Genomic DNA, 23611 nt, shown 5'->3' with positions numbered 1-23611 from the left:
AAGAGAGCTGAGCTCGATGTAACCTGCTTGGAGGTCTCATCCCTGAAAACAGGTCCCTGGTCACACCAGGAGCTGCCACACAGCTGGATGCTGACTAGCAACAGACACGAGATGCCCGAGGGGCTGGGGGGGGCGGATCTGCGGGTAGCTCTGCAAATCCCACAGGCATCTGCTGGTTCAGTGTTCCGGGCCACCTTCCTGAGGGGCAGGTGTCCGGGCAGACGCAGGGCCAGGATCTGAAATCCAATCTGCCTGCTCCAAAAACTGCCCTTCCCACACTGCTACACTGCCTCAAAGAAACACCCAAAGATCCAGCCGGGCGCGGCGGCTCATGCCTGTAATCCCAGCACTTTTGGAGGCCAAGACGGGCAGATCACGAGGTCAAGAGATCAAGACCATCCTGGTCAACATGGTGAAACCCTGTCTCTACTAAAAAAAAAATACAAAAAATTAGCCGGGCGTGGTGGCGGGCGCCTGTAGTCCCAGCTACTTGGGAGGCTGAGGCAGGAGAACGGTGTGAACCCGGGAGGCGGAGCTTGCAGTGAGCCGAGATCCCGCCACTGTACTCCAGCCTGAGCGACAGAGCGAGACTATGTCTCAAAAAAAAAAAAAAAAAAGGAAGAAAAAAAGGAAAAGAAACACCCAAAGAGCCAAAAAGCTTTTACTCGTGCTCTGCAGAGGGACAAAGGCAGGACGTGCTGCCCAGCAGCAATCTCGCTGCACGGTGAGAAATGTCTCCCCCGCAGGGGTGTCCAGGAGCACAGACTCCCATCCCCAGAGCACACACACGAGCCCTCTCAGGGCTCCACCCCAGGAAACTCTTCTTTCCTCCGCCTTCCGGGAAATTAAGATGCAAACTGAGTCTGTCAAGGTCAGAAGGAGGCAGACACGCTGGCCAGGGAGTCGCCTAAACAGCTCCGAGCAGCAGCGCACCCAGAGGCTTCTGGCCACAACAACCCGTGCGTAAACAAGAGCAGGACCTGCCTGTGGACGCCTTTCAGAGCTGGTTTCGGTAGGCAGGAAAAATAACGGAATCTGGTCATCCCAGTTTGGCCAGCTGGGAGCTCCAGGCAGGGCTCTGCAACCTCCCACCGCAGGCCTGGGGATCCTGGCTGGGCTGTACATCCCGGGGAAGCCCTGCAGAGCCAGGTGGCCGCCCCGCCCCAGGGAGGCTCCGGAGCAAGGAACAGAAAAGCCAGCAGTGCCACCAGGCAGGAAGTGTGGGCCAGGCTGGGGACCCTGCCTGACACCAAATCCACGCTTTTCCACCTCTCAGGAAGGAGGTCTGCGTTCACATCCCTCATTCAATGATCAAAACGCAACCAGAAAACCACCTGCTCCTCTATTCCGGGACTTAAAATAGTCTTTATTAGAACAAGGCTTTATTACTGGCTCTAGGTTGACAGAACAAAAATAAGCAAATTGTTTTAAATTCATGCTAAGTTATTTAAAAAATAAATTACTTTAAATGATGTGCAATTATCTTAAATAATCAAATAATATTTTAAAATAAGAAAATCACTTTAAAACAAACGTATTTTCCTTCAGCCAAGAATCCCACACTGCACGCCCTCATTTCCAGGGGGTTCTCATGCTCGCGGTCACAGAGTGACAACAGCAGCGTGGATCATGCAGACCGTGGTGAGTTCCCAGGACTCTGGCCGACTTCAACAGGAAAACGCACAGGAGGCCATCTATCCTGAAACCTCTGTGGTTCCCAAAATCCAAAATTGAGATTTTTCTTTAAGGATTTTTTTTTTCTCAACTGTTGTTAACTGGAAAGGGAAGGTTGCTTCCACTGAAACCTTTACAGGAATAAGAATCAGGTCTCAGGCGTAGAGGCTGTGGGCTTCCATTAGAGGAACATCCCACGAACCCTGGGAATCCTGCAGCGCATTCCTGGGAAAGACAGCATAGAAACAGATCTGGGCAAAAAAGGAAAACTTCGGCTGAGACGCCTCGACTGGGTCGCTCCTGAAGACAGAGGCAGGGTATGTGCTTACCCTCACCCTGGCGCCTGGCCCTACAGCAGGGCCGGCAGGAGGCCCCAGCCCTTGGGCTGCAGTCGAAGCAGCCATGGACTGCACGCTGTCCTTCCAGCAGAACCCTGGGGCTCTGCAGACACAGCTGGTGCGTGACTACACATGGCAGGGCCATGTAAGGACAGCAGAGATCGGGCTCCACCAACCAAGCCCCTTCTAGAGCACATGGCTGCTCCTTCTCACTAAGTGGAGGAGGAAGCAGACTCGAAACGGAGCTGTCAGCGCTGAGGACACAGAGACCGGAGGTGAGCGAGGCGCCCACGAGGGCACCCACAGTCCTGGCTCGGAGCGTGTCCTGGCTACAGGGAACACCGTCCTCAGTGGCCGACTCTGCGCCCTTTGTGCTGCCCCAGGTGGCCCTGACCTTCCACTGAGGACTCTGCCGAGGTCCTGTGGCATCTCCCCAGCGAGGAAAAGCATGGGTGGGAAACAGGGAGCCCCTGAGGCAATTCTCCCACCCCCACCACCCCTCCATCCTCTGGAATGAAGACAGCGAGACACACGCTTTGACCCCAGGGAGCCAGAGTCTATAGACAAGCAGGTGACACGGGACATACATAACGGTAACTGTCATCTAGCACAGTAAGTCATACAGGCCAAAAACTGCACACACTCCCGTGAGCAGCTGGTGGGGGAATCAGAGATCGGGGTGAAGTTCAAGGCACCCCAGACATGAGGGGGCAACACATTTGGCACCAGACGTTGTTTCAAAAATTTCCAAACCATACACCCTGGCCTTCCCTCAGTGGTGTTCCTGTCACTGAAGATGAACTGGGGGCTCATTTTCCAACTCTGTAAACAAACATCTAATGACCTGGGCGGGGGCAGGGGGAAGGTCAGGCCCGGACTCTACGGAACCACAGGCCACATCAGGGGCATGGAGAGGAGGAGGAGGGAAGGTCAGGCCCAGAATCTACGGAACCACAGGCCACATCAGGGGCATGGAGAGGAGGAAGAGGGGAGAAGGTCAGGCCCGGACTCTACCGAACCACAGGCCACATCGGGGGCATGGAGAGGAGGAGGAGGGAAGGTCAGGCCCGGACTCTATGGAACCACAGGCCACATCAGGGGCATGGAGAGGAGGAGGAGGGGGGAAGGTCAGGCCCGGACTCTACCGAACCACAGGCCACATCGGGGGCATGGAGAGGAGGGAACCACAGGCCACTTTGGGGGCGTGGAGAGGAGGGAACCACAGGCCACTTCGGGGGCGTGGAGAGGAGGGTAGCAGTACCTTCTTCGTCCAGGGACGTGGCGCGGATGATGACCGGGCTGGAGTAGGCGGGCAGCAGGAGGGGCAGGTTGGAGGGCACCGCATAGCCGCAGGGTACAGGCACCAAGTACCCGCAGGGCACGTGGAGACCCACATTCTCCTCCTCAGCGCTGGGCACGGGGGTGGGCGGCTGGTCCTCCTGGAATGGTGTGATGTCGATGACAGAATATGGGTTGACTTTCATCGGGAGCACCAGCTTAGTAGGCTCTACCACTGGGGTAGTTTCTGCTCCAGCTCCATCCTCACCTCCTGGGGATGCAGAAAGGACTTGTCAGCAGACACATCACCAAGGGCATGGCCGGCATGCCCTCCTGGAGCGCAGGTGGGAAGCAGGTATGAGCTCCCACCATCATCCCATGCCAGGACCCCTAGACGTTCCCAGGTCATCAGGTGGCCTCGGAGGGAGCACTCACACTTGGGGAACCCAGCATCACCTCTGGGCACAGGCGAGACAGACGCAGCCTGGTCACTAGAGGAGGCTCATCCCATGAGCTAAGTCAGGGAGAAGCTGCCGGAGGAGGGCAGCTGCTCCCCTCACCAAGAGTCTGGTGCTACGCACAAAGAAACACCGTGCAAGCTGAGAGGCGGGTGCTACACAGGAAGTAACATTGTGCAGGCTCTCCCACCGCTGCCTGACCTGAGCAGTCCCTCCGGTCAGCGAATGAAAGCACCCAACCCACCTCCAGACTTAGAAAGCGAAACCTCTACAGCTACTTCATCCCACATGTTCTGAATATTTCTTTTAATCTAGTGATACAATGATGAGGTCATTCTTATTGGGAAATAGCAATACTTTTTCTTTGCAAAATACAAAGGTAGAGTGAAAAGGTTGAAAATTATGGAAAATAGTACAAAGAGAAGAAACATAGCCAATCTTAAATTAAGTCCTTTTAGGTACACCATGAAGAAATCATAACTCTCTGGCTCCTAGAAATCATCCTTTCCCTACAATGTTCCAATTGGGCCGTAGAATGGGGAGAAAATCGGCGAGTCCGATGGCTGAGCACAGGTGACCCTGACGCCGGTGATCTGCGGACTCACCTGGGAACCCGCCAGGGGACTCACCTGGGGACCCACCTGGTGACTCACCTGGGAACTCACCTGGGGACCCACCTGGTGACTCACCTGGGGACTCACCTGGGGACTCACCTGGGAACTCACCTGGGGACCCACCTGGGGACTCACCTGGGGACTCACCTGGGGACCCACCTGGGGACTCACCTGGGAACTCACCTGGGGACCCACCTGGGGACCCACCTGGGGACTCACCTGGGGACCCACCTGGGGACCCACCTGGGGACTCACCTGGAAACTCACCTGTGGGTGCAGGGGCTTCACTGGCTCCAGCACCTCCTGTCTCAGGGGCGGAGGGGGCCTGTCTGTCCGCTTCTGGGACTTCATCTCCACTGTCAAAATCGAACTGTTCTCCCTCTTCCTCTTCATTATTATTGGTATCATATTTCATTTCATTTTCTAAAGAGAAAAACCAAAACCAGATCAAAAGAGATAGATAGATAGAATAGATAGATAGATAGATAGATAGATCGATCAATCTATGTTAGCCAGAGACACTGACTAAGTTCCTCTGTGCTGTACTGCCCTTGTAGTTAGCCTTTTTAAGGGGCAAAATAAGTATCATCAGAATTCTGAGTCACTGGTTTTTATTCTTTTAATAGGATCTACATCTCACAGTTAGATAAGAAAACAAGAGGCTGGGGGTGGTGGCTCACATCTGTAATCCCAGCACTTTGGGAGGCCAAGGTGGGCAGCTCACAAGGTCAGAAGCTTGAGACCAGCCTGGCCAACATGGTGAAACCCCATCTCCACTAAAAATAAAAAAATTAGCCAGGCGTGTTGGCGGGCACCTGTAATCCCAGCTTCTCAGGAAGCTGGGGCAGGAGAATGGCTTGAACCCGAGAGGCGGCGGTTGCAGTGAACCGAGATTGCACCATTGCACTCCAGCCTGGGTGACAGGGCAAAACTCTGTCTCAAAAAAAAAAAAAGAAAAGAAAACAAGAGAAAGTAAGGGGAAAAAAGAGCTTTTCACATTTTAAATCTCTTCACCCAGCAGATGAACATCACCCGGCTGGGCTGATTGTTCAGAAGAGAATTCAGTATCATCCACTTTACTTTTAGAAATAACTTCTGACACCCTGCATCTCTCCCTAGAATTCTTCTCCTTTTATTTTCATTTTGCCTCTCTTATTTACAATTTTAATTAAATATCTCTAATGGTAAGAAAATCAGTGTCAAATATGAACATCAATATATAGCTTAAAACACAAACCTCCGTAATTATTAAAGAGCAGGGTTAATAACCGTTCCAAGTAAGTGCTTGATAAGAAACATTTTGCAGGAGGCGAGTCACAGGTCTCCTTGGACCGGGGTTACGGCTGATGGTGCAGCCTGCCGTGTGCATCATTTGCAGAGACAGCGTGCTAGGACTGTGCACCACCATCAGAGCAGACAGGTGCTTCTCCTTTTTCTAGAGGAGACCCATGTGCTGGGACACCACCACCCGGCACACCCAGGAGCGAGAGGAACCCAGCCCCTTCCAGCCTTTCCCAAGACCTGGGATTTCTTCCCAGCACACGTTCCTGAGGAAATCTCCTGCTGCCATGCCCTGCAACCCACAGAAGCAGGTGGCACCTCGGGACAGGGCCTGGGTCAGCCCAAACCAAGCCCCTCCAACACAGACAATCCCCTGTGGGCCAGGGAGATGCACCCAAGCAGGACGGCTCAGCTCAGCTGCAGGCAGCTCCAGAGGGGGCTCAGGGGGAGCCTTGCTAGGGAGGAACCCACAGACACACAACTCACTTGCACTCCACGCAGTCTCCAGGTGCTCTCTGCCGAGCCTCCTGGGGAAGTCGCCTCCCAGGGAACTCTAGCGGTCTAAAAACAACCTTTAAATTTGAGGCGTTTCATTTTCCTTTGAATCTCCTAAACTAGTCATACATTCTAGGAGTGCCTTTTGAAGGAAACAGATTTTTAGGTCACCACAAATACACAGAGGGGCCCAGGCCCACGACAACGTGAACTGGATCCAGCTTCCACTGCAAGGACGGTGGGGATGAGACCCCCAGCTGACCATGACACCTGGGGACCCCACGAGCTTTCTGGAACTGCTTCCACCAACACTCACGAGTTTTACAAGTATGAGAATGACAAATACTAAAATTGAATCAAGAAAAAGGATTCAGAAACGTGTTATTTTTAAAACATATGTCTGATAGGAGTGTGTGTTGCTGTCCTTCTGGATGGTGAACTCTGCTCTGCCCAGATACCAAAGCCTCACCCACTTCCTAGAGGGTCAAAGACTTCTCTAAATTCAAAGTTTTGAATTTAAGCCTAATCAAATGAAACAATCGAAGCAGGGGGAGAGCTGGAATGGACAGAACCGCTAATTTCCAGAGTTTGAGCCTTGTTAACTATGTACTTTCAAACCAGTCCTCACTGTCTCCCAAGCGACCGTAAACAAAACCTATTTCAGAAGGGTTTTTTTTTTTTTTTTGCCATATCATTAAGTAGTCAGTTTATTGAAATGAACTGGTGAATACCTTTTAAAGTAAAAAGTTAAACAAACAAAAAAACTGTTTTCTGGAATATTTTCCAAATGCAACTGTCATTTCCATAGAATTCACGTTTGGGGAGAAAAAATCATGTTTGCCAAATAAACATGCTGCGGAAACAATGCCGACTAAATGCCGTGACGAAAATGATCAGTGAAAATGTTTATGTATTGCTGGGCGCAGGGGCTCACACGTGTAATCCCAGCACTTTCAGAGGCCAAGGCGGACTAATTGCTTGAGCCCAGGAATTTGAGACCAGCCTGGACAACATAGTGAAACCCCGTCTCTTAAAAAAAAAAAAAAAAGGTACAAAAATTAGCCTGGCATGAAGGCGTGGACCTGTGGTCCCACCTACTCCGAAGGCTGAGGTGGGAGGATCACCTGAACCCAGTAAGCGGAAGTTGCAGTGAGCTGAGATTGCGCCACCGCACTGCAGCCTGGGGGACAGAGCAACACCTTGTCCCCCACCCCAAAAAAAGTTTCTGTTCTGACCACCCCAAAAAAAGTCACTGCCAGGCACCTGTTCAGATTCATCCAGACGGTGACACAATCACACTAGATTTTTATATTGTCAACTCTCTTTTTTGGAAATTATAGTTTACTACCGCTGAACTCCAACAATTAGATAAAATACACCTAGACATGAGTCTATAAATATTGTTTTTTGAAAAAGCTTGACAATGTCTGGTACAAAATAGGCTCTCAAATATCTGCAAGGGGAGAAACACGAGCTGTTGGGACCGGAACCCACACTGTACCCCATACAGGAAGAAGGAATTCTCTTTAAAGTCTTCAGGAAGGAAGGCCGTGAACAGGAGCCCGTGTGTCCAGGACAGCCCTGAGGAGACACCAAGGCCCCTCCACTCCCTCCCCATACGCCACCTCCTGGGCTGTGACACCAGCCCCGGGAGACCGGTGGGATTACCTGGGACAGTGCATGTCCCGTGTGCCAGGTACAGGTATGACCCTGAGAAGAACCGCATGCGTTCTCGGAGCCGGCACCTCTGCTCACCGCCCAGCAAGGTGCAGTGGGAAACCTGGTTGGCGGCAATGTGTGACACGCACATCATGTGAGCGAATGAATGAGAGAATGACGAGCAGATGAGCAAGCTTCAAACTGTTTTTTGCCAAAAAAACTCACTTTTTCCCCTAGTAAAACTTTAAGTAGAATTCTACTATACAAGGGAAATCAAAGCAATCAAGAAATTCCTCCAAAAGTTTAAATCTTGTTAGTTTAGACTTGGAGAGGCTTGGACGGGGCTTGGGGCTTGGAATTCAAGAGCTCTCTGCTGTCATTGAAAGACTGGCAGACACTGGCGGAGCTGCCCTCCATCCTCTGCAAACACTGGAGGCAAAGACTTTCAAGTTACATAGACTCTGCAGAATGATGTGTGTTACAAATTCCTCTCAGAATTCAGTTCCAGTAAGAAAAAGATAGCCTTTCTACAAGAACTCAAAGAAGTTGCACTCAACGTAACCACCTGAAGCTGCACCCCTGCCTGCATGGGTGCACACAGCTGTGCCCACGGCAGGCGCCCAGGACAGAGGGCGAGGCCGCCTGGAGCTGGGCTGCTCCTCTGACACCCACCTCCAATGGGGCCTCCATCGATGGTGAGGCTGCACCGCCCTCTGAGGTGAGCATGGGGCCAGGCGTTCAAGGTGCTGTGTGCTGAGCATGTCCATCCCAGACACTGCCCTGGGCCCTGGGGGATCCTGGGCATCACAGACCCCACCCGAGCTCCCCAGGTCCCTTCATGAAGAGCAATGCAGAATGCCTTTAAAAATCCCGGCATTTGGGGTCCTAAGTTTAGCTCTGACACCAGCCCTGACAGGTTTAATTGTGTCCCCTAAATCCCTGTGCTGAAATCCTCACCCCTAGTCCGCTAGTGAGCTCGTCTGCAAACAGGTGACTGCAGGTGCAATTGGTTAACAGGAGACTGTGCTAGAGCAGGCTGGGCTAACCCAGTGTGGCAGTGTCCTCGTGACAGCAGAGGCCAGCACAGGGACGAGGAGCCACCTGGCAGTGCAGCTGCAGGAACTCCCGGGAGTGCCCACAGCCGGCGGGCGCTGGAAGAGGCAAGGAAGGCTGTGACCTACATTCCCGGGGAGCACACACAGCCTGCCAGCACCCTGACCTGGGACTTCCGGCCTGCAACCCAGGAGGCTCCCCCGAAAGCTCAGCCAAGCCCTTTCCAACACAAAAGGTCCTGTGCCATCCTCAGGGCCCTGGCGGGAGCCAGGCAAGCTGGGCTGGGTCGGTTCCCACAACACTCCTGCTGCAGCCGCAGAAGGAATTCCCGCTCCTCAAAACCCCAGCTTCAGAACCCAGCCATTCAGCTGAAGGAGAACACTGATGAGAAAAACTACAATTTGCAAACTAGAAAAGATGCTCAAGGGCTGCTGAAAGCATCTCAGGAGATACAACGTGTTGTAGTTTGAGACGACATGGATCTTTCAAAAAGCTGGTGGGTAATCTGCAGTGTAGCCGTCATTCGCTGGACACACCATGGCCCAGTGTTCTCTGCCCGTTGGTCCCTGTGGAGCCCAGGAGGTGGGCGGGAAGGGCCCGGCACTCTGGGTAGGCAGCTGGCAGGGAAGCAGGGAAGGGCAGCCTGGGCAGGGCTGCGCCTAGGGAGAGGCTCTGTGCCCCTCCTGCCCACTCAGGACGGCAGGTTCTGAGAGTCACCCGTGAAGGCCATGACACGGAGGAGGAAACACAGACGGCAGTGCAGCCCGTGCCGACCCACAGGCATCCAGCCCAAATCTAACCACCCGCCAGTGCCCGGCCCAAATCTAACCACCCGCCAGCGCCCGGCCCAAATCTAACCTGGCGTTTGGGTTTGGGGGACCATTCTTCCCCTGCCCCTCTCCTCTGGCATGCCCAGGACAGGCTGCCCTCTGGCCACAGCTGCACTTCCCAGGAAAACTGCAGGCTCTGCTGCATTCAGGGGCCAGCCCTTGTGGGTCACCGGCAGCTTGACACGACACCCCTAATGCTGACCGACAGCAGCAGCCATTTAAGCCTCAGGATTCAGACTGTTTCCGTCACAGCAGGGCCACTGGGGCTGCCTTGGTGGCACTGACTTCTTACCAACCTGACTATTTACACTTGTCAGTATGCAGGTAATTGGCTCATCAATTAAGGCACACATTTCTAAAACAAGTTATGAAATAGAAAACTTTAAGAAACATTATGTTTCCAATCATTATGACATAACATGACCATGCCCATTTTAGTTTATGCCTATATGCAAAAAAGGGCGAGGAAGTTACCTGACAATCCAATCTTTGAAATGCTGCTGCTAGAAAAGGTGCTGCTCCCTGGTCCTCTCCAGGATGATGGAGAGGTTCTAGAGGGCCCTCAGGACAGAAACGGTGCTGCTCCCCGGTTCTCTCCAGGATGATGGAGAGGTTCTAGAGGGCCCTCAGGACAGAAACGGTGCTGCTCCCTGGTTCTCTCCAGGATGATGGAGAGGTTCTAGAGGGCCCTCAGGACAGAAACGGTCCTGCTCCCCGGTTCTCTCCACGATGATGGAGAGGTTCTAGAGGGCCCTCAGGACAGAAACGGTCCTGCTCCCCGGTCCTCTCCAGGATGATGGAGAGGTTCTAGAGGGCCCTCTGGACAGAAACAGTGCTGCTCCCCGGTCCTCTCCAGGATGATGGAGAGGTTCTAGAGGGCCCTCTGGACAGAAACGGTGCGGCTCCCCGGTCCTCTCCAGGATGATGGAGAGGTTCCAGAGGGCCCTCAGGACAGAAACGGTGCTGCTCCCCGGTCCTCTCCAGGATGATGGAGAGGTTCTAGAGGGCCCTCTGGACAGAAACGGTGCTGCTCCCTGGTCCTCTCCAGGATGATGGAGAGGATCTAGAGGGCCCTCAGGACAGAAACGGTCCTGCTCCCTGGTTCTCTCCAGGATGATGGAGAGGTTCTAGAGGGCCCTCTGGACAGAAACGGTGCTGCTCCCTGGTCCTCTCCAGGATGATGGAGAGGATCTAGAGGGCCCTCAGGACAGAAACGGTCCTGCTCCCTGGTTCTCTCCAGGATGGAGAGGTTCTAGAGGGCCCTCAGGACAGAAATGGTGCTGCTCCCTGGTCCTCTCCAGGATGATGGAGAGGATCTAGAGGGCCCTCAGGACAGAAACGGTCCTGCTCCCTGGTTCTCTCCAGGATGGAGAGGTTCTAGAGGGCCCTCAGGACAGAAATGGTGCTGCTCCCTGGTCCTCTCCAGGATGATGGAGAGGTTCTAGAGGGCCCGCAGGACAGCTCAAGTCACACATGGCTATTGCACTTGGGGTAGCCAGTGTGACCAAGGGCCTCACTTGTTGTTGTTATTTAATTCTTATCAATTCTAAGTTTTGTAGACACCTGAGCCTAGTGGACCTCGCAGGCCTGAATCTCGAGCTATCAAGACGGCTAACGGCCTGTCTGAGCCTGAGAGCCGTCCCCACACCCACAGGGCCCCTCTGCTTGTGCCTGTCTTCATATGGTCTGCAGCAGAGATTCATTTCCATTTGGTTATTACTTTTTTTTTTTTTTTTTTTTTTGAGACAGAGTCATGCTCTGTTGCCTGCGCTGGAGTGCAGTGTTGCGATCGCAGCTTACTGCAGCCTTGACCTCCTGGGCTCAAGCAATCCTCCCACCTCAGCCTCCCAAGCAGCTAGGACTACAGGCATGAGCCACCACGCCTGGCTAAGTTTTATTATTTTTAATAGAGACGAGGTGGCACTCTGTTGCCCAGGCTGGTCTCAAACTCCTGAACTCAAGTGATCCTCCTGCCTCGGCCTCCCAAAGTGCTGGGATTACAGGCATGAGCCAACATGCCTACCCCAGTTTGGTTGCTTTTAAGAGATAGAACTTTTTAGAGCAGTTTTAGGTTCACAGGAAAATTGAGAGGAAGGTACAGAGAGTTCTCATATACTCCCCACCCCCACAGAGAGCCTCCCCCAACACTATCCCCCATCCTTTGCCAGAGTGGAACACTTGTTGCAACTGAGGAGCCAACACTGAGGTACGTTGCTAACTAAAGCCCACGGTGTGCGTGAGGCCTCGCTCCTGGTGCTGTGCCTTCCGTGTGAGGAGCCAACACTGAGGTACGTCACTAACTAAAGCCCACGGTGTGCGTGAGGCCTCGCTCCTGGTGCTGTGCCTTCTGTGTGAGGAGCCAACACTGAGGTACGTCGCTAACTAAAGCCCACGGTGTGCGTGAGGGCTCACTCCTGGTGCTGTGCCTTCTGTGTGAGGAGCCAACACTGAGGTACGTCGCTAACTAAAGCCCACGGTGTGCGTGAGGCCCCGCTCCTGGTGCTGTGCCTTCTATGTGAGGAGCCAACACTGAGGTATGTCACTAACTAAAGCCCACGGTGTGTGTTAGGCCTCGATCCTGGTGCTGTGCCTTCTGTGTGAGGAGCCAACACTGAGGTACGTCGCTAACTAAAGCCCACGGTGTGCGTGAGGGCTCGCTCCTGGTGCTGTGCCTTCTGTGTGAGGAGCCAACACTGAGGTATGTCACTAACTAAAGCCCACAGTGTGCGTGAGGGCTCGCTCTTGGTGCTGTGCCTTCTATGGGTTTGGACACGCGTGTAATGACATGGATGCACCATTATCAAGGAATTTCGTGGCCCTAAAAATCCCCTGTGCTCCGCCTATCACCCCTCCCTCCCGCAAACCCCTAGCAACCCCTGAGCTTGTTACTGTATAGTTTTGTTTTCTAGAATGTCACGTGGTTGGAATCGCACCGTGCGCAGCCTTTTCAGGTTGGCTTCTCTCGCTCAGCAAGATGCATTTAAGGCTCCTCCAAGTCTTTTCACGGCTTGGCAGCTCATTTCTTCCTAGCACTGAATGTTCCACTGTCTGAATGGGCCCCAGTTTATCCATCCATTCACCTCCTGAAGGACATCATGGCTGCTTCTGGGTTCTGGCAATTATGAATAAAGCTGCTATTGACACCTATATGGGCAGGTATTGAGTGGACATTAAGTTTTCAACTCATTTAAATAAATACGCCAGGGCATGGCTGCAAGTCACACGGTAAGAGTGTGCTCAGCTTTGAAGAAGCCACCAAACTGCCCTCCCACGCGGCTGCCCCACGCCCTCTAGCCACCCGCCAGCACCCGGCCCTCCTCAGCATTTGCCATCTGTGTCCACGCAGCTGCCCCATGGCCTCCTCAGCATTTGCCATCTGTGTCCACGCGGCTGGCCCATGCCGTCCTCCGCACTTGCCGTCCATGCCCACGCGGCTGCCCCACACCCTCCTCAGCATTTGCCGTCTGTGACCACGTGGCCGCCCCATGCCCTCCTCAGCATTTGCCGTCCATGCCCACGTGGCCGCCCCATGCCCTCCTCAGCATTTGCCGTCCATGCCCACGCAACCACCCCACGCCCTCCTCAGCATTTGCCGTCTGTGTCCACACGACTGCCCCACGCCCTCCTTAGCATTTGCCGTCCATGCCCATGCGGCCGCCCCACGCCCTCCTCAGCATTTGCTGTCCTTGCCCACGTGGCCGCCCCACGCCCTCCTCAGCATTTGCCGTCTGTGTCCACGTGGCTGGCCCCACGCCCTCCTCAGCATTTGCTGTCCTTGCCCATGCGGCCGCCCCACGCCCTCCTCAGCATTTGCTCTCTGTGTCCACATGGCTGCCCCATGCCCTCCTCAGCATTTGCCCTCTGTGTCCAAGTGGCTGCCCCACGCCCTCCTCGGCATTTGCCCTGTGTCCACGTGGCTGCCCCACGCCCTCCTCGGCATTTGCCCTCTGTGTCCACGTGGCTGCCCCACGCCCTCCTCGGCATTTGCCCTCTGTGTCCACGTGGCTGCCCCACGCCCTCCTCGGCATTTGCTGTGTCCACACGGCCGCCCCACGCCCTCCTCGGCATTTGCCCTCTGTGTCCCAGTGGCCGCCCCATGCCCTCCTCGGCATTTGCTGTGTCCACGTGGCCGCCCCACGCCCTCCTCGGCATTTGCCCTGTGTCCACGTGGCTGCCCCACGCCCTCCTCGGCATTTGCCCTCTGTGTCCACGTGGCTGCCCCACGCCCTCCTCGGCATTTGCCCTCTGTGTCCACGTGGCTGCCCCACGCCCTCCTCGGCATTTGCTGTGTCCACACGGCCGCCCCACGCCCTCCTCGGCATTTGCCCTCTGTGTCCCAGTGGCCGCCCCATGCCCTCCTCGGCATTTGCTGTGTCCACGTGGCCGCCCCACGCCCTCCTCAGCATTTGCCCTCTGTGTCCACGTGGCTGCCCCACGCCCTCCTTGGCATTTGCCCTCTGTGTCCACGTGGCTGCCCCACGCCCTCCTCGGCATTTGCCCTCTGTGTCCACGTGGCTGCCCCACGCCCTCCTCGGCATTTGCCCTCTGTGTCCACGTGGCCGCCCCATGCCCTCCTCAGCATTTGCTGTCTGTGTCCATGTGGCTGACCCACGCCCTCCTCGGCATTTGCTGTGTCCACACGGCCACCCCACGCCCTCCTCGGCATTTGCCCTCTGTGTCCAAGTGGCTGCCCCATGCCCTCCTCGGCATTTGCTGTGTCCACACGGCCGTCCCACACCCTCCTCAGCATTTGCCCTCTGTGTCCAAGTGGCTGCCCCATGCCCTCCTCGGCATTTGCCCTCTGTGTCCACGTGGCCGCCCCATGCCCTCCTCGGCATTTGCTGTCTGTGTCCAAGTGGCCGCCCCATGCCCGCCTCGGCATTTGCTGTGTCCATGTGGCCGCCCCACGCCCTCCTCGGCATTTGCCCTCTGTGTCCACGTGGCTGCCCCACGCCCTCCTCGGCATTTGCCCTCTGTGTCCAAGTGGCTGCCCCATGCCCTCCTCGGCATTTGCCCTCTGTGTCCACGTGGCTGCCCCACGCCCTCCTCAGCATTTGCTGTGTCCACGCGGCCGCCCTACGCCCTCCTCGGCATTTGCCCTCTGTGTCCACGTGGCCGCCCCATGCCCTCCTCAGCATTTGCTGTCTGTGTCCACGTGGCTGCCCCATGCCCTCCTCGGCATTTGCTGTGTCCACACGGCCGCCCTACGCCCTTCTCAGCATTTGCCTTCTCTGTCCCCGCAGCCGCCCCACACCCTTCTCAGCATTTACCATCTGTGTTCTGGATTTTGGCTATTCTAATTTGAAGTTAGTTTTAAGTGATCTTTTCTTAATGAGCAAAAGGGTACAAATAAAGTATCTAAGTTTAGTTTAAAATTTAGTTACCCTCTATCTGGGGTGGGGAGCGGCCTCTAGGGGTGACTAGCACTGACCGTGTGATGGTCCTACATACTTGTGAATACAGTAAAAGCCACTGAGCTTTACAATTTAAATAGGTAAATGGTACTAAGATATGAATTATATCTTAATAAAGCTATAAATAAAAAAACTTAATCGCTCATTTTAAATAAACTATACATATAAAAACAAGTGCTGCCTAGGTTTGTCAGGGAAAAAAATTGCTAATGTTTGAAACATATCCATGCAGATACTATCACTTATATTAACGGCATTTAAAAGTTTGCTTCAAGGGGAAAAAAAAAAGAAGACTACTTCTAAAATACTGGAAGAATATTCAGTAAAATTTTAACACTACTAATCTCCCAGACATGAAGTATTTTCTTTTTCGTGACTTGTCTATATTTTAGTTTTTATTGTACAATTAACATGCATTGTAATTTTTTTAATTACCCAATTTAGATTATAAACTGTAAAGTCATTTGTAATACCTGAAATGTAGCTTCACTACATTTACATAGTAAATACATGTAATAGTGAATACAACATTCACTGAATAAACAACAAACAGAAACCACGACACGCCCATCACTGCGCAGCACGTCTCCCATCCTCTGTTTTATTCTGAAGCCCCTGGACAAATGTACACAAGAAATGCTAAGTACAGAGTCGTGGATGAGAGAACGGCTTCTGGAGTTGGAGAGCTGAGTTCCAACTTCGCTTGCTGGCCACGAGACCCCATCCCTCGTCTATAGAAAGGAATCACAGAATGGAAAGAATCCCTCCCTGGGGCAAGTTGCAACAAGTAGGAAAGGTCGTGCGGCGCGTACAAAGCCACTTAACCTGAGGACTAAGACGGAGGACTCCGCGTACCGCTTTACAGAGATACTGAAGAGAGGACGACAAATACGATATGCACGATGCAAAAGAAGACGCACAGAACACTTCAGTTTTCTGTTTTCTTTAGCGAAATATTTATTCTACAAGCTACCAAGACCTGGTGGCTCTGGTCCCAGCACCCTGAGTGGGAGAGAACTGGCCACCGGCCCTGGAGAAGCAGGCCACCCATTCCCGGGCCACCTTCCCTCGTGAGCAGACAGCGCTCTGACTGTTCCAAGTCTGTGAAGAACTTTTAAAGACATGCAGCGATTAACACACTGAGAACAAGATTAAAGTAATACTCATTTTTTAAGATCAGAGATAAAAGCTAAGTATTACTTTTCCTGGGGCTTGGAAGAGCATGTTTGATTCTCATATGAAGGTTTAACTCGGGATATGATTTTCTCTTATTTTGAATGAAGGCTGTTTGTGTTTTAGCTCTATTGTTTAAAGAAAAGTCCTTTAAAAAGCACCAGGCTGCAAACAGCTTCAGCCACAAGAGGCTATTCATAACCACTTCTTGGCTCTGGGTGTCACTGTGGTTTGTAGCTGCTTGTGCTGAAGGAGGCCTCCCCAGAAACACTGCCATCCCCCAGAAACAATGCTGCCCCCAGAAACAAAGCTGCCCCCAGAGACGATGCCAGTGTGAGTGCTGGTGTCTGTCTGAGCTCATTATGGAAGTTACCAGGTATTTGGTAAATGATCTTTTGTGAACCAACATTAACATGCCAATTGTACTGATTTCTTTTGCCCTAATGTAATTTGCATTGGAATTTTGCTACTAAATTAAGAAAGGCTTTAGCTGGCAGTGTGACTTGTTTTGCATTCTGAGAAATCCCAGATCATCTTCTGAATGGATTTGCTAAGTGCTTACCAGCTAGGTCTAAGTACTTCATAAATGCTAACTTGTCAAATCCTCCCCAAACTAATGAGAGGGGTTCTGTTTTTTCCAGGAATGACAGAAATTGAAGGCTGCTTAGGTCATCAGCTCGCACACCTCAGGGTCAACATTTGAACCCCAGCAGCTGGGCAGCAGAGCCTGAAATCTTTCCTGGTGCACAAGCTGCCTCTCAAACACGACTTCCCCTTGTGATGACCTGAACGTGTTGCCAAAGACATTTCTAGAGAAGGCACAGGGACCTGGTAAAGGTGAGGAATGGGCATGGACTAAAGAATGATTCCACTGGAACACACAACGGCACCCCTGCCCGGAGGCCCCAAGTGCAGCCACTGAGGAGGACACTTAGGAAAACGTGCAGCAGCCTGGAAAATACTCACAAACACAAATGTTAACGCGGTATAAAAACCTACACTCAAAATGTTAAAAATCAGGCCACGTGTGGTGGCTCACGCCTGTCATCCCATCACTTTGGGAGGCCGAGGTGGGCAGATCACTTGAGGTCAGGAGTTCGAGACTAGCCTGGCCAACACGGTGAAACCCTGTCTCTACTAAAAATACAAAAATCAGCTGGGCATGGTGGCAGGTGTCTATAATCCCAGCTACTCAGGAGACTGAGGCAGGAGAATCCTTGAACCCGGGAAGTGGAGGTTGCAGTGAGCCAAGATCATACCACTTCACTCCAGCCTGGGTGAGAGAGCGAGACTCCGTCTCAAAAAAAAAAAAAAAAGTTAAAAATTTATATTCAATGACTACAAGTATGTAGAAAAGAAATATGGGGAAAAAAACCGAAGGTTTTGGATACTAGAAGTATTAATCTGTGGCTTTTCTCCCAGTAAAACCATAGGCCTGAAGTTACATTGGTCTTTAAATCTTTTAGATATATACTGGTCATTTCAGAAAATTCTTCATAGTGGTATTGGCCTTATATTTAGCTTTTTTTTTATTTTTATTTTTTTTTTTGAGACAAAGCCACACTCTGTCTCCTAGGCTGGAGTGTAGTGGCACAGTCTCAGCTCACTGCAACCTCTGCCTCCCAGTTCAAGCAATTCTTCTGCCTCAGCCTCCCAAGTAGCTGGGATTACAGGCACCTGCCACCACACCCAGCTAATTTTTGTATTTTTGTAGAGATGGGGTTTCACGATGTTGGCCAGGCTGGTCTCGAACTTCTGACCTCAAGTGATCTGCCCACCTTGGCCTCCCAAAGTGCTGGGATTACAGGTGTAAGCCACTGCGCCCAGCCTTTTTAACTTTAAACATGTTTTAGAATTTGCCTAAAGATCAAAATATCATGGATTGAACCTCATCAATTGATAGCAGTGAGTGACTGAAGCTTCCAAATCAAGAAAAGCCAGCACCAAGAACTTCCATTCTAATCTAGAGCTGACCAGTTTGAGCTGATTCTCTCTTTGAAGAGTCCTTGATTGCAGTGCAGTACTGGCATTTCTGAATGGATGTAAGTGGAGTATTTTAGTCTAAAGGCTTTTCAAATTACTTGAATTTTTTTAAAAATTGAGGAGCTTTATTTCTATTTACCCTTCCATTTTTGTATATCAAATTTCCATTGTCATTAAAAACTGTATCTTGAAACTTTGTGAACTGACTTGCTGTATTTGCACTTTGAGCTCTTGAAATAAATGTGATTTTTGTGTGAAAAAAAAAAAAAAAAAAACAGAAAAGTGATGATCTAAAGTACCAGCACCAACTGTGTCCCAGCGCAGGGAAGAACTGAGGTCGCAGTAACTTCCTGCTGCACCCTGATCTTCAGGGGCACTTTTAAGTGGACGGTTGACTTAATAATGGGGGAAATTATAATTAAAGTACCACAGAATCCTCAGAAAAGACACCAGGCCATTTTCCCTATTTCTATTTGTCATAAAAGTTATTGGCTAGAAACTCACCTAAGTTTCCGAGCCAGAGCACTGTCATTAAATGGTGGCTTTCTGTATCAAAGTCCAAGGTCGTGTGGCCTGTCAGCAAGGGCAGGGGCCTCGCTCCCAACCCGCCAGAGGGCTGGGCGGCTCCTCAGCCCCTCCACGGCTCCTGGGCTCCTGCCAGGGTCTCCCGAGGACACCCTCCTGGGTGAAATGTTAACAGTGGCAAACTGTGGAGATCTCCACATTCCTGCAGCCTGGAGCTAGTGACCAGCCCTAAGGCTGGATCCAGTGGGCCTTGGCCCAAGGACGGCCTGGCCAGTCCAGCTGCACCCAGAGGGCGTGGACCTGTCATACTCTCCCCTGGGTCGAAATCGGGGCAGAGGGAGGGGCTATGGAGACACCCCCAGCCCCAGCAGAGGAGTGACCTGCTGCAGGGAACCCTGGGCACCCCCAGTCCTGCCTCCACCAGAGGCCACGTCTCTGATTAGCACAACTACCAAGGTGGAGTCCTATGGGCCCAGGAACCTTCTTCAGAAGCCAGTTCTGGTCGTGGAGACCATGGGTGGACGGGCATTTCATGCAATCCAGGTGGTGGTACCACTGGGCAGAGCTCCTCAGGGTGCCAGGCACTAGCCAGGACTGATGACGACGTCAGCAAATGCTGGAGATACATTTAATGAGAAAACGGTGTTTCCGCCTTCTTTGAAACAGAGGGCAAAACAGGGTGAAAGGCAGCATCCATCTGCCATGGGATTCTGAACGGGCCCTACGTCCTCCCCACTTACCTGCAGAGACAGCTTCCTGGCCTTTCCTTCATTTTTAACTTTCCCCAACAACTGCACCCGCCTCCTGAGCATGTCAAGGCACCGTATTAATGGTGTCCCATCTTACATGTGTGTGGGAAGGAGGGGAGGCAACAGAAAAGCACGCAAGATCTGGTGCCCACCCCTTCAAACAGAATACTATCCAAGACAACCACTCATTTCCGAGAAATGCCAGAAAGAAAGCAGGGAGGCGGGAGGGGGCCCCTGGAGGGATGGCCGCCCAAAGTGGGCCCACGGAGGGTAAGGCCACAGGATGACGCCCACTGCCCTGCTCTGCTGGGGCATCATCTCATTTGATAGGAATGAAAAGCAGTAGAAGATTTTGCTCTCTGCCTCATGTTCCACCTTTATTTTTTAGACAGGGTCTCAGTCCCACCACCCAGGCTGGAGTTCAGTGGAAGGATCTCGGCTCACTGCAGCCTCAACTGCCCGTGCTCAAGTGAACCTCCCACTTCAGCCTCATGAGTAGCTGGGACTACAGGCATGCACCATCATGCACAACTAATTATTATTATATTATTATTTTTGCAGAGATGGAGTCTAATTATTACAACTATTACAACTAATTATTATTATATTATTATTCTTTTTGCAGAGATGGGGTCTCACTATGTTGCCCAGGCTGGTCTCAAACTCCTGGGCTCAAGTGATTCACTCGCCTCAGTCTCCCAAAGTGCTGGCATTACAGGTGTGAGCTAAGGTGCCGGACCTCATTTTCAATTAAAACAACCTAGTCTGGCAGAGCCTGAATGCCAGCAATCCACACGTAAGTGAACTGTGGCGACAACGAGCACCATGGCTACAAAAAAAGGCAAGGAGACCGGCCGACGTCACCCCCAGAAGAGAAGCAGTGGAGCCGTGGCCTCGGGTTTCCGGTACCGGGTCTCGTACCCCGTGGTCTTGCAGCTCTGGAGAACTCCAGGAGCTGGACTTCCAGGCCTGGTTCCCCACCGCAGACCCCCGGCAGCAGGAGTGGGCATCCCTTCTGGCCCCTGTGGTGTCGCTGGCTGTTTCTGGGGTGGCCACTGCTCACCCCTGGACTCTCCCATCTCTGTCATCTACCAGGCCCCGGGGACCCCTGGATTCTCCCGTCTCTGTCGTCCAGCAGGCCCCGGGGACCCCTTGATTCTCCCGTCTCTGTCGTCCAGCAGGCCCCGGGGACCCCTGGATTCTCCCGTCTCTGTCATCCACCAGGCCCCGGTGACCCCTGGATTCTCCCGTCTCTGTCGTCCACCAGGCCCCAGGGACCCCTGGATTCTCCCGTCTCTGTCGTCCACCAGGCCCCAGGGACCCCTGGACTCTCCCGTCTCTGTCGTCCACCAGGCCCCGGGGACCCCTGGATTCTCCCGTCTCTGTCATCTACCAGGACCCGGGGACCCCTGGATTCTCCCGTCTCTGTCGTCTACCAGGCCCCGGTGACCCCTGGATTGTCCTGTCTTTGTCATCCACCAGGCCCTGGTGACTGACTTGCTTATGAACAGCCTGGCTTCCAGGCTGCCTCTTTTCTGATCCAGCTACAACCTCCGAGGGCCCAGAGTATCCACGTAGTTGGGGGGCACAGACGACCAAATCCCAGCATCTCCCAAGACCCACACCCACAGTGCCAAGGGGCCTGGAGCCCACACAGTTAATTCCCTGACCTCCACAGCTCCATCACCCCCCGGACCTGCAACGGACACCAGGCCCGCGTGCACCATGTGGTCCGGCAGGCCCTGGGAGGACCGAGGTCAGGTCTCCAGGCCCTGCAGACGACCTGCCATGGAAACGTCGGTCAGTGTCCACCTTCTCCACTGGCCGGAGCGAGAGCTGGCAACCCTGGCATAGTCTTTTTGGCAACAATTTAACTCAGGTGAGGTGACAATGAAGATAAATCTTTCATCAGCAGGCCCTCCCTTAATGGAGCATATGGATAGAGAGGGCGTGCTTGTCCCTGAGCGGCCGCTCAGAGGAGGGAGGCAGAAAAGGAAACTGGGCGAGCACCCGCCATGGGCGAGCTGAGCTTTAAGCCTGAGCGAGGCCTTTAACACTGGAAGGCGCCATTCTGTAACAACCCTCCCGCTCCATCTCCGATTGCATCAGGCTAAGGGGAATCTTAAGGGAATTTCAGATGCTGACCATAGGTCCCCAAGAGCAATACAGCAGCACCTGTGAGGAACGCAAGAGGCTCACCCAGGATGCCCCCGTGGCAAGGCAAGGATGGGGGCACCCAGGCTCATGTCAGAACCTTCTCTTTCTCCCAAGAAGCTCTCACTCCACCCCATACCCCAGTGACCAGCAATTCAGTGGTTCCAAAAGTACCCTGTCCTTGATGAGAGCAGCAGCACACCCTGACCCACAGGCCCACCTGCTGAGTGCTGTTACCTGCAGGAGCGGGAGGCAGGGGCTCTCGCTGGTCCATGCTGCAGCTCCAGATGCCTCTGTCAGCTCTGTTAAGGGAAGGAGCTCCTGCAAGAAGGAGAGACACTGCTTGTCACCGTTCAGGTGGATAAACATGCACTCAATAGGTGCAGGGCTGTCGACAGAGAACCCCGCAAAAAGGAAGAGCTAACTGTCATTACTAGCCATAATTAGAAGACTCACCACCTATTAGTCATGAATACTTGTAAATCTCCCTTGAAACATTCAAGAGCAAAACAAAAGAGACTTCTCAGTGTTGGAGTGACTTCACCTTGAAATGTAGCCAGAAGTTTATTTTGCAACTTGGATTCGCCAGCCAGGCCCTCCCAAACTGACACTGGCTTCAACTCCTTGCTGAATTTCCCACTGTATTCTAAAGGGAGAAATCAACATGTAAACCAAATGTGTTTCTTCCAGACTTAGCTGGGATCAGGTGCGGCGCTGACGGCCCTCTCCACTCCTTTTTCTTCCAGACTTAGCTGGGAATAGGCGTGTTGCTGACTGCCCTCTCCACTCCTTTTGGTAAGCATGTGGCTAACCTCTCGGGGCGAGGCTGGGTCCTGGCCTGCCTGCTGTTGTGATTCTTGTCTACACTTCGTGTTTCCCTCCCTGCTTCGAGGACACCAGTTTGAGTGTGAGCTGGATGCCAGCGAGTCCCGGGAAGGCCAGTTCCTGGTGACTCGTGTTAAGACCACAAAACACGGGCCTGGCTCCCGCCAGAGCCATCCAGGGTGAAATAAGCTGTCCTCAGGGAACTCTCCAGCTGCCTCGGTTCCAGTGCCAGGGACCAGGCTCTAGCACCGGGGACCAGGCACCAGCTCCAGGCCCTCGCCGCATCAGGAAAAGCACATGGGACCACAGGGGGCATGGTCCCTGAGTGTCACCCACAGGCCAGCTCCTCCGAAGCCAGGCGGGCCCATGCCCAGGGTGGTCACCGGCCTCACGTGCTCTTCAATGAGGGGAACGCGAGGGGATGGCAGGGTGCCAAGAGCTCCAGGCTCTGCCTGACACACACCCAGGACGCCACCAGGCCGGCAAATTCCCTTATCCTAGTGCAGAGAGCTGGCCACTGGCTCTGGCACTCTCAGAAGCAGACAGACACTGCTTTCCAATGAGGCTGGCAGTGGGACCCTGCCCCCAACCTCAGATGCGGCACCTCCTGCATTCCCAGCCCAGTGCCCACCCTTCTGCCTTCCTGTGTTCCCAGCCCAGTGCCTGCCCTTCTGCCTTCCTGTGTTCCCAGCCCTGAACCTGCTCTCCCTCCATCCCCCAGACTTGCTCAGGTGCCTGCCACGTGCCACCACCCCCGCCCCATCCCCAGCACCTGGCCTCGTGGTTCGGCGCCTCGCAGCCCCAGTTCCCGTCGCGGCCCCAGTTCCCATCGCGGCCTCAGTTCCTAGGTTTCAGGTCATTTCACCAACATGGCACACGAGTAGCTCAACACGTACTGGGGCTCCCCACGAGCAGCAGCTGCGATTGTCTCATCTGTTAACACAACTGCTGAGAAAACAGCGGAACTTCTGTTCGAGGGATGGGAGCCCTTTCACATCATGAGGCCCTGAGAGATGTGCAGACGAGCCACAACCACGCCCTGCTCCCTACTCCCTGCCCCCAGGGAGCCGCGTGTTCACTCAACACGGCCCACTGTGGCCCCCAGTGG

The 23611-nt window shown here is 53.3% G+C and overlaps 1 protein-coding gene across 8 annotated transcripts in view; it reads right to left on the bottom strand.

Moving 5' to 3' along the window:
* The window catches only part of ARHGEF10 (Rho guanine nucleotide exchange factor 10), a 159794-nt gene that overhangs the window by 112485 nt on the left and 23698 nt on the right, over positions 1–23611 (bottom strand). For 4 of the 8 annotated variants that reach the window (XM_063606628.1, XM_063606630.1, XM_063606631.1 and 1 more), the window contains exons 1-4: positions 23276–23348; positions 21916–21999; positions 4630–4785; positions 3274–3561 (exon numbers count right to left, since the gene is read on the bottom strand). In XM_063606628.1, the coding sequence (XP_063462698.1) occupies positions 3274–3561; positions 4630–4785; positions 21916–21999; positions 23276–23333 (586 nt within the window). In that variant the 5' untranslated portion in view covers positions 23334–23348. Of the gene's footprint in view, positions 1–3273; positions 3562–4617; positions 4786–21898; positions 22000–23275; positions 23428–23611 lie in introns of those variants that run through there. The other 4 variants (XM_034965566.3, XM_055107279.2, XM_063606632.1 and 1 more) reach the window with 3 other exon arrangements.

The sequence above is a fragment of the Pan paniscus genome, chromosome 7 (genome assembly GCF_029289425.2).
Source record: "Pan paniscus chromosome 7, NHGRI_mPanPan1-v2.0_pri, whole genome shotgun sequence".
Taxonomy (NCBI): Eukaryota; Metazoa; Chordata; class Mammalia; order Primates; family Hominidae; genus Pan; species Pan paniscus.
This window is presented reverse-complemented; position numbering and strand designations above follow the sequence as displayed.